General features: G+C 37.8%; 1 protein-coding gene across 3 annotated transcripts in view; it reads right to left on the bottom strand.

Moving 5' to 3' along the window:
* HEATR1 (HEAT repeat containing 1) overlaps positions 1-17,142 on the bottom strand; it is a 48,994-nt gene that overhangs the window by 9,766 nt on the left and 22,086 nt on the right. For 2 of the 3 annotated variants that reach the window (XM_037510377.1, XM_054694975.1), the window contains 15 exons: positions 16,222-16,391; positions 15,386-15,544; positions 13,640-13,882; positions 13,246-13,377; positions 12,095-12,198; positions 11,840-11,983; positions 11,083-11,201; positions 10,859-10,980; positions 9,184-9,312; positions 6,619-6,849; positions 5,797-5,923; positions 4,151-4,311; positions 1,565-1,611; positions 1,334-1,457; positions 401-541 (listed from right to left, as the gene is read on the bottom strand). In XM_037510377.1, coding sequence (XP_037366274.1) covers positions 401-541; positions 1,334-1,457; positions 1,565-1,611; positions 4,151-4,311; positions 5,797-5,923; positions 6,619-6,849; positions 9,184-9,312; positions 10,859-10,980; positions 11,083-11,201; positions 11,840-11,983; positions 12,095-12,198; positions 13,246-13,377; positions 13,640-13,882; positions 15,386-15,544; positions 16,222-16,391 — 2,153 coding nt within the window. The remainder of the gene's footprint in view (positions 1-400; positions 542-1,333; positions 1,458-1,564; positions 1,612-4,150; positions 4,312-5,796; positions 5,924-6,618; positions 6,850-9,183; positions 9,313-10,858; positions 10,981-11,082; positions 11,202-11,839; positions 11,984-12,094; positions 12,199-13,245; positions 13,378-13,639; positions 13,883-15,385; positions 15,545-16,221; positions 16,392-17,142) is intronic. The other variant, XM_037510378.1, reaches the window with a different exon arrangement.

The raw sequence follows: 17,142 nt of genomic DNA, 5'->3' as shown, positions 1-17,142 counted from the left end.
TTTTAAAATACATCACTGCGGGCCTCCCCAGTGGCACAGTGGGTTGAGCACAGTTGTGAAGCTGTCTTGCAGCCTCTGCTGCACAGGTTCAATTCCCGGCCGGCCAGGGAGATATCCACATGGCACGGCAGACCTCTCCTGCCTCGCCCACTGCTCCCCTCAGCAGTGTCTTCGGTCCATCTGCCTGTTCTGTTCCCCGCTGGCTCTGGTGAATTCTCTCACCCTCTCACACCTCTGGCCTGTACCCCAGTTCTTGTATAAATAAATAAACCTTTAAAAAAAATACATCACTGTATTAGATTCAGGTAATACACTTAGTTAAATTTTAACACTGGAGAAACTTAAGGGAGTTGAATGGCACTTTCTGATGAAGCGAAAAGGTCTGGCAGTCCTCACTTACAATTTTCTTCTTCCAGGATATATTCTGTTGTAGCTTGTTATTCAGAAGATCCAATGCTTTACGGCGAACAGATGGCAGTGGGTTATCCAGGAGCCCTCTGATCACAGGAATGAAGGTCTCTGTGGGCAGCAAGGCATTGACCTATACAGCAATTTTTCATTTAACACAAATATATAAATAAAGACATAAATTAAAATATGGGAAGACAAACTCAGTTTTTCAATTCATTGCATACCTTCTAAGTGCCAAGGATTTTCACATTTAATTTCTACACTAACCTTGGCAGGTAGCCAATACTAACCATACTTACGGGAAAACAAAAACAAAACCCAAACAACAGGGCCTCCCTGGTGGCCCAAGGGGTTAAGACACAACCTATGAAGCTATCTGCAGCCTCTGCAGCACAAGTTCGATCCCCGGCCAGGGAGCTACCCACATGGTACAGCAGACCTCTCCTGACTCGCCCACTGCTCACCCCCCACACCTCTGGCCTGTACCCCAGTTCTTATATACATAAATAAATAAATCTTTTAAAAAACAAACAAACAAACAAACAAACAGCAAGTGAACTGGTTGTTTGTAGCAAGTGTAATGGTTAAGTAATTTCACTAGATTTTAAGTAGTGATTCTGTGTCAAGGTCAGGAATATTTCTAACATACCACATACTAATGAATGGGTTTTTTCTTTTATTCCACTTGAATAAAATGGAATGTTAGGTAGTATTTCATGACAACATTTAAAACATTGTATTTACCGAGCCACATGTTCTTGTTTTTGGCAAGGATTCATTCCTAGCCATCAGACTTTTATCCCCAAGAAAAATTTGAACATTTATTTACTTATAAATTTATTCTTACATTAAAGCTTTGTTAAATAATTTCATGACATAAAAATGGCAGCAAAACAACAGATGGGGAGAAATGAAAACCTACCTTATCTAGCAAGTCATAAGCTTTACTAAGGAGAGCTCGCCAAAACTTGACAGTTAGTTTGTCTGCATTTTTCTCCATGGACTGTGCTACAGCATTAATATAGTTAAGAACCATTTCTAACAACCTACAACATAAGAGACTCATATGAGTTTCATACACGATTCTTTCAGGGTTTTTAAACAAAGTTTTCAATTACTTTCAGAGAAAAGGGGAACAGATAAAGGAACTTACCTCTGTTCAAGGCCCTTTAAAGCCTGAGGACCACCACTTTCAACTACCTAAATTTTAAAAAAGAAGGCATCATTAGGATAGTATGGAAGCTGGTTAACAACCATTTGAAACAGGCGCAATGAAGGTCATCCCAGACTATTCAACTCAGACTTCCCACAGTGACTGTTTTCAGACATTAATATTTCATTATGTTCCAATCACCCCCATCATACTCTATATACTATTTCTCAACAAAGACTCAAAAAACTACATCACACTATCAAAATTCCTTTCATGAAATGTTAACCTTTTGTTAGTTCATCTCTAATTTCAGATGTTAAATATTATAGATTCTGCTACAGTCTTCTAAGTACTGCTCCTTAATCCCATTCTCTACCCCCATCCCAATGTCCCCAAACTTGAATCTAATGTTAAATTTGTCAGAGTACAAATCCATCAACACCATGCACTTCCGATAATACTGTATTTTTGAGATTTATCTATGGTGACTTAAGTTGTTCAAATTCATTCATTTTAACTGTATACAGGTATTTATATATACTGCAACTTATGCTAAAGAACAATTTTTCTTGTCTCCTTGCACATCTGGATATTTTTGTAGATCATGTACCTGAGAAAGGGAATCGCTAAATCACATAACTTCAACTTGATAGGATACTGCCAAGCGCTTTCTAAAGTGGTTGTACCAACTCACACTAGCCATGACTTTGTATATAAATAACTGGCCCTATAACCTTGCCATTTTTTGAGATTAACAGTTTTAAGTTTTTTGGTGATTTGATGGATGACCAAATGGCAAGTTGTTTAAACTGCATTTTCCTTCTTCCTAGAGAGGATGTTTTGTTGTATATTATTTGAGCATTTGTGATTCCTTATTAGTCAATTCATATTTTGCCAGCTTTTCAAATGGAAATTGATGCTTTTTGATTTTGCACAGCAATATTCTCCTCTTAGTCTGTGACTTGATTCTTTGTTTATGGTGGCTTTTCTGAACTTAGATTTTCCAATAATTCTCTATCCTCTGATCACATAATGTTCCCTTTAACTTTCTTCTACAAGTTCTTAAGTGTTCCCTTATACAATGAAGTCTTTAAATCTATCTAAATTATCTTCTGTATATAGTGGGACACAGCCTTTTTCCCCCACATCGAAAACAAATTGTGCCAGTTCTAGTTCTTGGACAGTTCTCTTACCCCACTATTTCATAATGCCACCTGGTGCATACTACTTCCTACATGCACATGGGTGTATGGAAGGTGACAGCTTCAGTAACATTGATCAATTGGACTGCTCTGACCTTGGCAAGCATGCATGACACACAGGGTATTTACACTGACCTCTATTAACTATTAGCTCTGTAATTATTAGCTCTGCAAATCTGTTAATCTTTTGCTGATTCTGATCTTTATTTTTTTCCCCGATCTTCATTTCTTTTGCTGGACATATACTATGATAGAGTGTATCTTTGTTTCACCTTTAACAGGAGCACAGTAATGTCTCATCAAGAAATGGGATGTAAACTTGAGGTTTCTGATATACAGCTTTATCAGGCTATCCATCTTGCATTGCCTAGAGGACTTTTTTCTTAGAATCATGAGTAAGTATTGACTTCATTATTTTTCTGTAAGTATTTCAGTGATCATCTGGTTTTCCCTCTTAACCTGTTCATGCCTTGTAATAAACAGATAAACAGTAGGTCTCCTAATGTCAGAGCATTCTTATACTCCTGGTCATGAACATGGTCTTTCTCTCTCATTTTTTCTTATTTCTCATTGTGGTTCTGTATTTCCCTTTTTCTCACCGCTTAAAACTTAATACACAAACAGGTGCACACATCATACTTATAGAGCTCACTACAGTGAGATGAAGAAAGAGCACATTATTAACACCTCAGAATCCCTTCTCTAACTGACCCTCATTATTACCCTTTCTCCCCAGCTCCAAAAGACCATTGGTACTTTTAAAACCATAGATTTGGTTTTGTCCCTTTTTGGACTTTCTATAACTGGAACTGTAGAATGCATTCCTTTGTGTCTATCTCCTTTCTTTCAATACGTGTATGTTACTCATAAGATGGCTATGTTTTGCTGAGGTTCGCCCATGTCTATGGCCTTTACTTCTTTGTTGAGAGACACCTGTCTCGTAAATAGTTCTGGGCTACCACAATGTCATCATGAACATTCTTGTAGCTGTCTTTTGGTACATTCACACATTTCTACTGAATACACACCACCTGAGAATGCAATTATGAGTCACAGGATTTATATACACACAACCTTAGCAGACCAGGTATTCATAGTGAATTGCACTATTTTTTTGGTTTTACATTTAAAGGCAAGCCTCCTGTTTCCATGAGATATTTTCCAAGCTATTTTTACCATTTTATAATAGCTACATTAGAGGGGCCTCCCCTGGTGGCGCAGCGGTTAAGCGCTGGGCTGCGAGGCTGCCCGCAGCCTCTGCAGCGCTGGTTTGTTCCCCAGCCACCAGCAAGGGTCCCACAAAAAAAAAAAAAAACAACAAAAACAAACAGCTATATTAGAAAAAGTAATTATTTTATCATAAGCACATTTAAAGAAACATCACCTTTCTGATAAAATTATCGGAAGCCAGGAGTTGAGACATGAAGGACACTGACAAAAATTTAAAATGCCGCAGCTGCTTGCTAGTGTGAGTGTCTATATTAAAAATCTGTAGCATTTCTTTTTGTGATTCACTCTTATTAGATACTGCTCTGGGAATGGTTTCTGAAAAAGAGCAACAATACAGTGAGCTCACTTATCTTCAACCTGAATCTTTAATATAGATATATATATAAAACAAGGATTGATAAACAGGATACAATTTTCAGACAAAGTTGTTAATCTATTACACCCAGTTGCTCGCCTTCTCAATTAGTAGAAAATGTGAATTCATTCACCAAGAAAGTATCCAACAGCCCTGAAAAGATAGTAGGGCTAAAACAAACAAAAAAAGCAAAGACAGGCAAATGAAAGCAAACAAATTATAAAAGGAGTCTTTAAATGTTGGCCCCCCATAACCAATTTCTGAAGCCTCAGAAGCATTTACTTGGTGATCCATTATAAACTGAAGGAAAGTCATCTCTAGCCTTCAACATTTAATTCTAAAAGTTTAAAGATGTGTGTCCTAAAACTCTGTAGAATCCTTTATTCTCAAGTATCTAAAATGAAAGGCACTGTGGCAGTGATCGGGAATCCATGGTGGGCTACTTAAAAATGACAGTCTTAGAGGGCCTCCCCTGGTGGCGCAGGCGGTTGAAGCTGCCTGCAGCCTCTGCAGCGCCGGTTTGATCCCGGCCGGCCAGCGAGGGTCCCACATGGCACTGCAGAACCTCTCCTGTCTCGCTCACTGCTCCCCTCAGCAGTGTACTTCGTCAGTCTGCCTGTTCTGCTCCCTGCTCTGTCTCTGATGAATCCTTTCACTTTCCTGTGCATCTGGTCTGTACCCCGGTTCTTGTATAAATAAATAAATCTTTAAAAAAAAAAAAAACAAAACATGACAATCTTAGAGAGTGACTCAAAATGAAGACGTCTTACTTAAACAAGTCACCACGTAAGTTCTCCAGGGACTTTCCTGGTCTATTCTTGACACACCTAAGTCAACTGTAGAATGAGACAAGTCACTACTAGGCCAAACAGGGAAAAACAGGGCAAACAGCTGATCACACACAAAACAGTCCCAGTGGAGCTTTGAGTACCTTCTTTATAATGCACTTTGCTCTGCCAGGCAGAGAACTAAAAACATTCAACACATCAACCCTTTATCAAGCCAGTCTCACTGGTACTACAACTGATGGAATTACCTTCAAGACTCCCATATATGGTAATATTTAATATTTATTTACTATTGCTATTTTTTTCTTCTTGTAAATGTCTTCAGATATTTCAACAAGAAGCTAAGAGATAGCTAATAAGGTCCTGCTAACCTGCTGTTATTTTACCACAATTCATTTTAGACAGTTTTAATATTCCATAACAACACACTAGCACAGGCACAGAGGTATAAAAGTAAATGTCTGAGGAATGCAAATAGAAGTCCTACTTACTATTTCCTGTAAGGATTTGAGAAGGTTCGTAATCATGTATTCAAATTAAAAATTATTTTATCAAATTCTTCTAAAGAAGTACTATAGGTTCTCAGGATAATTTGCACTGTCCTCTGCTTCTCTTGAGTTTTCAGACCAAACAATAATTAACATGACTTATCTTTACCTTCTTTTTCCTCTGGCAGCTTTATTAAGTACTGGAGGATATTCATTAAGCTCTGTATCTGATGCTGGACACTAAATTCACAACAGACTGAAATCCAAAATTCAGTGTCTGCCTCTAAAATAGCATCCTATATAGAGAAGTGAAATAGGTTAAGAAAACTGTAGCTATAAAATTTATATTAGTTAGTAAACATAAATAAGGGAAATGTTTTTAAAATATTTCTTAGCACACAGCCATTACAGAGTACGGTCATATGTGTTACCAGATGAATGACAGCTCCCATATAAAAAAGCAATGAACAAGAATTATGAAGGCAAAATTCCAGAGTAATTTGCATAATGATAGCTCCCTATCTAAGAAGTCATTTAAAAATAGTGCTGGACCTGTAAGTTCTACCTTCATCTCTCCTAACAGGGCTCTTCAAAAATATCACCCACAACTTACTGATTTCAATGACACTTACACTTTTCCCTTTCCCCATGAAATACCTTCAAAACCACTTTCAAGATACAGTTTAATTACTTCAGTCAGATACTTTATAGGGCTTAAAAAGAATCATGCAGCCTGGTACCAGACCTGTTTTTCAGAAAAATTAAATTATTCTCAGGAGATGTTTTGTGGCTACCAAGGATATTCAGAGTACCACAGGATCTGAAACCAATTCTAAAGAATGTCTGTAACATCTTTAAAACCAGTCTGAGCCAACACTGCTAAATTACACACATCAAGTACCACTATTCTCATGTTTAAATTGGCAAATATCACTAAGCCTGTGTGAAACATCACTATTTTCCTTCTTATTGCCCCACTCTATATTCTGACCTTTTCTCCATAGGCAGCCACCAGCACTGTTTTAGTGACGTATTGTTCAAAAAGTAAGATGAGTAGAACCCAGAGGAATCTTTCTGCACCAAGCGTATCAACAAGTTGAGTAAGGATGGGCAGGCGTCTGTGCTCCGGAACATGTGGCAGTGCATCCACAAACACATTAACGATTTTTACCACGATTTCCTCCACGTTTCTTGTGACTTCCACAGAATCTCCACCATCAGACTGCAGAACAGCAAGTGGTGATAGTAAGTAGGCGCAAACCCGTACTCCATCACACAAGCTTTAAGTGGACATGAAAAGGCCTTCAGATGTGCCCCAAAAAAGTTGCTAAAAGAATTTGAACCACCAGAGCCTTCCTGGTGGTGCAGGCAGTTGAGTGAAGCGCTGTGAGACTGTCTGCAGCCTCTGCAGTGCCGGTTCGATCCCCGGCGGCCTCAGAGCAATCCACATGGCGAGCAGACCTCTCCTGTCTCACCGGCTGCTCCCCTCAGCAGTGTATTTTGTCAGTCTGCCTGTTCTGTTCCCCACTCTGTCTCTGGTGAATCCTCTTACCCTCCCCCACATCTAGCCTATACCCCAGTTCTTGTATAAATAAATCTTTAAAAAAATAAAAATAAAAATAATTTGAACCACCAAAGGCCCATTGCAATTATTCAACAAGCATATATTAAGTCTTAGGTGACATCTGACCCCGAGGGGAATACAAAGGATAGGAAGTAAGTCCTGCTTCAAAGGAGATGTATAATCTTATGGAATAAAATGCACATGAAAAGACAACAACAGCAGGCACTAAATGGCAGATGCCAAATACGTGGCATGGACAGCCATCTAGGAGGCAGCACAAATCAAGCTGGCTTTGTGTCGTGCCTCAAGAAGAATGGGTATCGGGCCTCCCCTGGTGGCACAGAGGTTGAGCACTGGGTTGCGAAGCTGCCCGCAGCCTCTGCGGCGCCGGTTCGATCCCCGGCTGCTCCCCGGCCACTGGAGGAGGGTCCCACATGGCACGCAGACCTCTCCTGCCGCCCGCTGCTCCCCTCAGCAGTGTACTTCGGTCCTTCTGCCTGCTCTGCTCCCCGCTCTGGCTCTGATGAATCCTCTCACCCTCCCGCGCTTCTGACTGTACCCAGTGCTTGTATAAATTAATAAATAAATAAAATAAAAATAAATAAATCTTTAAAAAAAAAAAAAAGAAGAATGGGTATCATCTAGATAAGCAGAACACAGAAGAAGCCAACAACTTTGTCACTTCAGAATAAAGTAACAGCAACAAATCATTGTACACTAGTACTGCACTAGAAATAGAGATGCTAAGAGAAAGAAAGAATGAATACAGCTGACCCTTGAACAATGGAGATGTTAGTGTCATTAACCTGAATCCAGTAGAAAATTCACATGTAACTTCTGACTGCCCCCAAACTTAACTACAGTCATCCCTTGGTCTCCATGAGGCGGCTGGTTTCAGAACAGCCCCTCCTGATGCCCCGTAGATTTGGACACCAAAATATGTAGATGCTCAAACCCGTTAGTCAGTTCTCTGTATCCACAGGCTGCATATCTGTGCATTCACCCGACCAACATACCAGGTTGGCTGAGTCCATGAACACAGAACCTGCAGACAGGGAGAACCAACTTTATTTAATGAAAATAAAAACTAAACTATAATTGAACACCCCGCCCAGCACAAAGCAGTAAGTAAAATACCACGATACTAAAGGGTCAATTGTGCTTGAGTGATTAAACCAGTGTCTTCCTTGTACTTCTAACTTGTCTCAACTTGGCTCTCTACTAAATCAATCTATATGACACTCTCCACACACTGTGCACACTGCTACACCAGGCCTTCTATCATGCTATTGACAATGCAGCCATTTCACTGATGAAATCCTATCCTCTTTCATACAGTAAAATTCTATTTCTTATACAGTTTTGTGGTCATCCTGACCTATATGAACTTTTCTCAATTCTGGACTCTCCAGTGTTTTTCTATTCTACTGGTATAAATCCCATTAATGCATGGTCATTTTTCTTGCTACAAATGTTCCCTGTACTCGCCAAACTGTTGGACACAGAAAGCACCAATCTAGTATCAAGACTGCAAGGAGATGCTGAGCATGGTCACCCCTGGCATGGACAATAACATGAGAAAAGACATTAAACTGTGCTTGTGTGAGGAGGAGGGGGTTTAAACAGAAAACTCAAGTAGATGACCAAGTGCTTTCAAATTCAGAGCTTGGTAAATATTTGTTGAACTGCAAATTAACAAATTTGCTGCAGTACCTCTAAACCTTCCTATCTTCCTCAACATACATAAGGGCGCTATATTGCAGTTCTACCCTTCAGCAACAGCAGAGCCAGTAATGTGTTTATTCATGTTCTCGAAAAAGACATTGTTCCCATGATTACCTCTTCATTTCATCGTTCTAAAATTTAAGAGGCACAAATACTGGAGCATTTCAGAAAGACCTTAACTGTCACTTATTTACTACGACATGAATTTAATACTATGTAAAAATTTCTAAGTAACAAATACTAGTGACAATAATATAGAGAGCTTACCTGAATAAGTGCTGGAATAACCATTTTCACTGTCTTGTTAATTACTTGAAAACTGTAAGTATCATCTAGACGCATCACACTGGCTCCCATAAATGTAAAAATAGACATAATATTGTGTAGAACTTTATCCTGAAAGAAAACAAATCTTTCAATACTTTCTACATTAAACACATCAAATGTCAATTATTCATTATAACTCAGCAATAAAAAGAAAAATAATGTAAATATGGGCAAAGGGCAAATAGTCAATAAACACAAGAAAAGATGTTACCATGCATTAGAAAAATGCAAATTCAACACAAAGTATCACTTCACACCCACTAGGGCAGCTACAATGAAAAAAAAAGACAGATAAAAACAATTATCAATAGGGATATGGGAAAATTAGAACCCTCATCCACTGTTGGTGGCTGTAAAATGGTACAAACACTTTGGAAAATAAGCTGGTAGTTTCTCAGAAAGTTAAAGATTAAAAAAAAAGTTAAAGATAAAGCTAGTATTGACCCATAAATTTCATTTCTAGATATATAACAAAGAGAACTGAAAACTAAGAAAACTAAAATTTCATATGTGAATGTGTCTCATAAAATTCATAACAGCCAAAAAGTAGAAACAAATGTCCATTCACTGATGAGCAGATTAAAAAAAAAAAAAAAAAAAACCAATGGAATACTATTCACAGAAAGAATACCAATTCAAGTTCCAAAATAGATGAACCTTGAAAACATTATGCTAAGTGAAAGAAATTATACACAAAAAAGGCCACATTATTTGATTTCTTTTATAGGAAATGTTCAGAGTAAGTGAATCCTTGGAGGCAGAAAGTGACTGGTGGTGGCCAGCGGTATGAATGGCAGCTATAGAGGCAATGGGGAATGACTGCTAATGAGCTTGGGTTCTTTCTGGGATGACAAAATGTTTTGAAAGTACATAATGGTGATGCTTACACTACTTTGTGAATTTACTGAAACCTCAGAATTTCATGGTACATGAACCATATTTCAATAAAAACAACATAAACACTATCATTGTTTCTTAGTTATTTCTGGATTATCATCAACCTCTTTGAGAGCTACTGACCACACACACACATAATCTTGCACTTAATTTTAGTAGATTAAATGACCCCTCCCCCCTAAAGCTCATGGACAACCTCTCATCTCTGACCTAAATCCCTAATATGAAAACAGTTTTAATCTCTTCAAATATCTCTAAGAGATACATTTTCATAAGGGTCATGATTTCTTTAATGAAGGTAGTTTTCCAATCAAATTAATTTTCTTAAATTCACTGGCTGAAAGCTATTTAAGGATTATCTGAGGATCCATGGGATAGTTGTTTTTTTCAAATAACACTACCACTTACTGGATAGTTAACATTTGTGCCAGGCACTACATTGAAAGCTGACCATAAATTACCCAATTGCATTCTTATAATAACCCTACAAAAGATTACTATTATTTCTACTTCACAAAAAAAGGGAAACCAAAGTTTAGCAAGATCAAACAGCTTGTGTTGTCCTAGCTCTCAATAAGCAGGCCTGAAGAGTCCCAGCATCCAAAGGTTCCAAAGTCCACTGAATCAAATACTGAAATCAAACCAGCAAGTTCTGTGTATTTCCATAACAGAAAAAAAAAAAAAAAATATGCTAGAGACTTAAACCATTAATACTTACAGGAAATATCCCAGCAACAGTACCCAAAAGTAAAAGGGCATGGTGATGGGTCTGAGGCATCTCTGAAACACGGATGCACTGAACTATCAATTCTACATTGAACTTCTCCTCATCTAGAACATCTAATGGTGAAAAAAAAAATATTGCTCAGTCTCTCGGTGATAGGTACATTCTTACTCAAAGTAGATAATTCTTCTAATCTTTTCTCCCAACAAAGTATATACCTTTTGGTATTTTGCCACCATCTGGTGAGAGTTTTTGGCAGATGTTGAGTAAACAACTCAGAATTAATTGTTTGGTATATTCCATATTTCCCTGCTCTGGTGGCAAAGGCTCTAAACATCTTCAGGACCCCCGGTTGGGAAATGATAGGAAATGAAGAATTGAGTAATTTCAGTGATGCACAAATCATCATTGTCCAGAACATACATAAGGAAAAACAAAAATATTAACATTAAATATAACATCCATAAACATGATATAACAATCCTAATTCTATTTTTTTTTTTCTTCACCTAGGCAGGTGTTCATCTCTCCTTCTATTGCATTTTCCATTAACCAGTATGTAATCTTGGAGAAACCCTGAGAATTACCTTTCTTCTCAGATGAAAGTACTCATCCACAATTAAATAGCATACCCTTTAGCTATCTATCCAGTCATTCTTACCTAAAAAATAATGTGGGTATCACACTACATCTTTAAATACAATTAATGAAACCCCAGGGACATGATATTTTAAAATTAAGAAAGAATGTAAGCTGGCAGGTAAGTTGGTCATTCACTACCTAATACAAGGATGAAGGTTAGTTTGGGACAATGGGCACCTAAAAAAATCCTTTTAATCTATTATAGTGTTTAACTAGCTTTATTTTACAGACTAGTTAAACAAAAGAATATGTTAAAGGTACTGTTAAGTAATATATTATGGGCAAGAATTCGAATCCTGTTGTCTCAATAGATATTAAAGCAAGTATCATTACCTTGATAGCAGACTAAAAAGAGTTGGTATCAGTATCTGAGGATTTTTGAGTTTCTTTTTGTGCTGTAGCAATTCTAGGATGAGGGTTACTCTTTGCCAGTAAGAACCTCCAACTTCCTGAACAGATTCCAGATCTTGTGATTTTCTGGGAGACAGGTAAGACACAAAGTTGGAAGAGCAAACACGATTAATGTTGAATAAAAATGATTATACCAAATTGATGGGTATCAAAAATGTTCCCAATAAATTCTCTTACTTCTGTTGCATTTTCTGCCTTCTTGTTTGCTGGATTGTGCCTAAGGACTTAGTTTTATCTGGTGGCTCCAGTTCTATTCTGACTTGTTCCGCATTAACAGAAATCTGAAATATGAAGCATGACTGATGATATAAATCCATGGGATAAAATTAGAGTTGTGTTAAGAGATACAATAAAAGTATTTGTGCCCACTTTACACCTTCTTATGCCTCTAGTGCACAACCTAATTCCCAATGGTACACTGCTGACCATTTCCTATATATTTCTGGGGGGAGATTTTCCATATACACAAGCAGGAATGTATTACACACATTGTTCTGTCCATTAATTTGTTTCACTTGAAGTATCTTAAAAGTCTAATTATATACATTAAAATTTTGAGAACTGCTATGTCTGGATATGAGGACATCACCATATTATTATGTGAACATGCTTTCCTAAAAAACACAAGTAAAATCACAAAATAACTAAGTGAATACTCCAGTGTACAGCTAGTTTTCCATATACATATAAACCAATGAGCAAATTCTCAATTCCATCATATATATGTAATTTAATACCTATTTAAATTAAGACTAGAGCCTCCCTGGTGATGCAAGGGGTTCAGTCTCAAAGTAATCAAGCTACCTGGCAGCCACTGCAGCATGAGTTCGATCCCCACCCAGGGAGCTAACCCACATAGTGCAGCAGACCTCTCCTGTCTCACCCTCTGCTTCCCTCAGCAGTATATTTCAGTCAATCCACCTGTTCTGCTTCCCACTCTGTCTCTGGTGAATCCTCTCACTCCCCATCCCCCGACCCCTCTAGCCTACACCCCAGCTCTTATATGCATAAATTAAATAAATCTTAAAGTTGAATAATCTGTTACCCAGTTGAACAATGAGTTGACACACATTTATATTTCTTTCATAAAACAGTCTGTAGATACCACCTAATATGACCAAACTAACATACACATTCTTCCTAGCTAAAATAATAAATATTTCATAATATAAAAATAATGGTGATGATTTATCATTTTGATTTTGGACCTCTCTATGGCCTTTTCTATGATTCTGGTTAATGGTAACATCTGACTTTCTAAAACCACTATAACATGGAGGCTATTTAAACATGTTGTTTAGAAGACAGCAAATTATAGTGCCACTTACCCCTTTAAACACACTACTAATAGTCTGAACACAATGTGAATTTTTACAGTTCACTAATAAGTCAAACAACATGCACAAAAGCTTCTGCTGAACTTTTTCATCCGATATAGCTGCAAAAAAGGGCTTTGTAATCTAGGAGGCAAAAAAAAAGTAAATTGAGCTCAATGAACAAATCTGGACTCAAATCTTTATATCACTGTTTCAATATAAAATTCTACTCCAAATTATGTTATTTAAAATGCAATTATTTTTAATGACCTATGTACATTGTTTTGTGAAATGGGTGAAATATAGCATATTCCTTTAAAACATAGCCATTGTACTTTATTTATCTTTACTAAGTAAAACAATACAAGTTTTGAATATGCTTTAGTTCCTGAAAGAAGTCACTGACCTTTTCGAGGGCTGTGATCTGAATGGCTGGCATTCCTGCATGAAGTTCCTTTGTTGTATGCACAGCTTTTATAAAGAGATCTAGACTCTTGGGGTCTTTATGTAAAAGAGAAGCTGAATATTCATTATATTTTCCCAGAATAAGTTGCAAAACAATGGCCTCATCTTTCAGGACAGCTGTGGGCTCCTTCTGGATCTTTTCTAGTAGTTGTTCAGCCATAGGCAATAGCTGAGAAAGCACCATCTAGAGTGTGGAAAATTTATTAATAAATACAATCTATAGTGATAATTATTTTTGATTGCTTTACAGACATCCAAAGGTATCAATGCTGGAAGACTGGGAGCTTAGCCTGGAGAAAATCCCAATAATGTTGACCTTTTGGACATGAGTAATGGCTATTAATCCAATCATGGCACACAAGCCTACCCACTCTGATAATTTTGTCTGTGATGATCAAAAGCTCCAAACCATTCAGAAATGATTAATCTGAATGTTCCAAAACTTTCTGAAAACAGCAAACACTAATTATGTTTTAAACTATAACAGCAAATTTTACTTTTCCCCAACAATGTTTTCAACTTAGTGTTAACATGATATTAATTCAAATTATTTACACAGCATTTTTAATGACTAAACCAGGAACTAGCAAATCTTAGCTTATGGGCCAAATCTACAACACCATCTGTTTTTGTAAATTTTGATTACTAAAACACAGTCATGTACATTCATTTACATATGATCTACAGCTGCTTTTGCAATATGACAGAGCTGAGTAGCTGCGACAGAATGCAAGGCCCACAAAGCCTAAAATATTTACTATCTGGCCCTTTACAGACTAAGATTGTCAATTACTACTTCGAACTATACCAGGGATGACACAGAGCTGACAAATATCATCTGCTTGTTCACATTAGGAAAATGTAACCGAAAGTTCTCCATTTTACCCGTTCTAGTTCACCAGATTGCACTAAGTTCAAGGCCTGTACAGTACACAGGATTTTTTGAACAGAGGAACTTTTCTCTACTGACCAGCAAGTACTATCACATAAATAAAATTTTCATGATTTCTTTTTTTTTTTTTGGTATCACAGGATTCCCTAGCAATATAATTTTCTAGGTTTTTCCCCTAGAATAATGTGCTATCATGAATGTTTATAACCTCTTATGGCCAACAGATTAGACAAAAAGCAACAGTTTTTCCAGTAGTGGTTTTCTAAGTTATTTTAAAATTCATTTAAAATCAAGTTAATTTGGGCTCCCTGGTGGCCTAGGGGTTAAGTCTCAGCTCCACGACACTGCAAAGGCCTATACTGAAGGCCTGAGTCCGATCCCATGGGGAGCTAACCCACATGGTTCAGCAGACATCTCCTATTTGCCGGCTGCTCTCCCTAGCAGTATGTTTTAATAGATCTGGCTGTTCTACTCCCCACTGTTTCTGATGAATCCTCTCAACCACTGCACCTCTGGCATGCACCCCAGTTCTTCTATGCAAAAATAAATAAAATCTTTAAAAACCAATCAAGTTAATTCAACAGAGATAACACAATTTTAAGATAGCAATAAACACCAATACTTGCTTTATGTATCCTTCATTTTTTCTCCACCTCCATGCTTTCCTTTCCCAAATTAATAAGAAAAGGTTTACTTCTGAATGTATAAATATAACTTGTAAATGACTTCTTCGTACATGAGTAGTTATCATCTTTGGTAACAAGTGAATATACCATCCACATAAACTGCACCTACCTCACTGTTGACTTTCTGCAGTATTTTCATCAAATCTTTTGCAATGTAAGATGGGCTGCTATATACACAATAAAGTATGTTTTTCAAAGTTTCAGACAACTTCTGATGAGATTTCACTTTCTTCTCCCTTTGTAGTTCCTCAAATAAAGTAGCCAAATCCTAGAATACCAAAAAGAAAATTGGCATAAAAAGTGTTAGATTTACAAAGGTTAAACATACCAATTACGGAAGATTCTTTCCCAAATGTGACACTGCTTATAATTCTTCATTTGCCCTTGAGATCATAAAAGGAAAGGGTATTAATACCCCTCAGTAAGCCTACTATGAAAAGCAAAACAGGGCTTCCCCGGTGGCACAGGGGTTGAGTACTGGGCTGCGAAGCTGTCGGCAGCTCTGCAGTGCCAGTTCGATCCCCGGCCACCGGGTGAGGGTCCCACATGGCACGCAGACCTCTCCTGCCGCGCCCGCTGCTCCCCTCAGCAGTGTATTTCATCAGTCTGCCTATTCTGTTCCCCACTCTGGCTCTGGTCAATTCTCTTACCCTCCCGCGCTTCTGACTGTACCCAGTGCTTGTATAAATAAATAAATAAATCTTTAAAGAAAAAAAAAATTAAGAAAGAAAAGCAAAACACTGGCCAGCCAATGAAAAAATGAAAAGAGACAGTAAAAGTGAAACATGGTAATAGTCTCTTTGAAAAATGAAGAAAAATGTGTAGATACTGACAGGTCAGCGTCTAGATTCACTTAGTAAATCAAAACCTACAAAGCATGAGGGCAAGAAAGGAGAAAGTTGTTCATGTGCACACACAGACTTACATAGAGTTTGGCGAGTTTACCTGAACAACATAGGAGGCATCTGAGGTGATCTCCTCTGCTTTAGGAACCAAATGATCTATCACCAGTTGAAACTGGGATGCCACTCCACTGAGGGTCTGGAGACAATAAATGGCAGCCCTCCGTACTTCCTTTATGGGGCTTCCCAGATTAATGAGTAGCGATGTCACCACTAAAATCCAAAGGGGAAAAAATTGTAAGTAATAGTCTAACAAACTGAAATAGCACAAAATTGAAATAGCACTGAAGGGCACATGAGGGAAAGTTTTCCTCACAGGTGAAACTCCCTCTTTGAGGACCGCTCACTATTTTACTGTCCTAGAAAAATGACAGTCATATTTTAGTGTATTCTTTTGAATATATACAAGTGCACACACACGCACATACACACACACCCCGACCTGCACTAACTGCTACCATATCTCAATGTAAATTGGAAGTATTTTCCACAGAATTATCTATATCTAGGGTCCTCCCTGGTGGCTCAAGGGGTTAAGATGCAACCTATTAGCTATCCACAGCCACTGCAGCACGAGTTCAATCCCCGGCCAGGGAGCAACCCACATGGCACAGCAGACCTCTCCTGACTCGCCCACTGCTCCCCTCAGCAGTGTATTTCAGTCAATCCACCTGTTCTGTTCCCCACTCTGTCTCTGGTGAATCCTATCACCCCCCACACCCCTCTGTTCTTGTGAGTTTAATTTTTAGTGCAGAAATATTTTAGTCAAAAATTTTTCCTAATTTTATATGTTGTTTATGGCCCTCCCTAATCTAACAGAACTCAAAAATACCTATCTCTATATTTAGAGAGATCATATATATTCATGTTTTCTCCTAATACTAGAGATAAGCAGAATTAGGTTGGAGTCAAGCTTTTTTAAATACTTTAAAATGGCTATCCAGATTTTCTACCTAAGAATTCC

This window comes from Talpa occidentalis, unplaced genomic scaffold, assembly GCF_014898055.3.
Source record: "Talpa occidentalis isolate TD23 unplaced genomic scaffold, MPIMG_talOcc4v2.1 talOcc4.14, whole genome shotgun sequence".
Classification (NCBI taxonomy): domain Eukaryota; kingdom Metazoa; phylum Chordata; class Mammalia; order Eulipotyphla; family Talpidae; genus Talpa; species Talpa occidentalis.
This window is presented reverse-complemented; position numbering and strand designations above follow the sequence as displayed.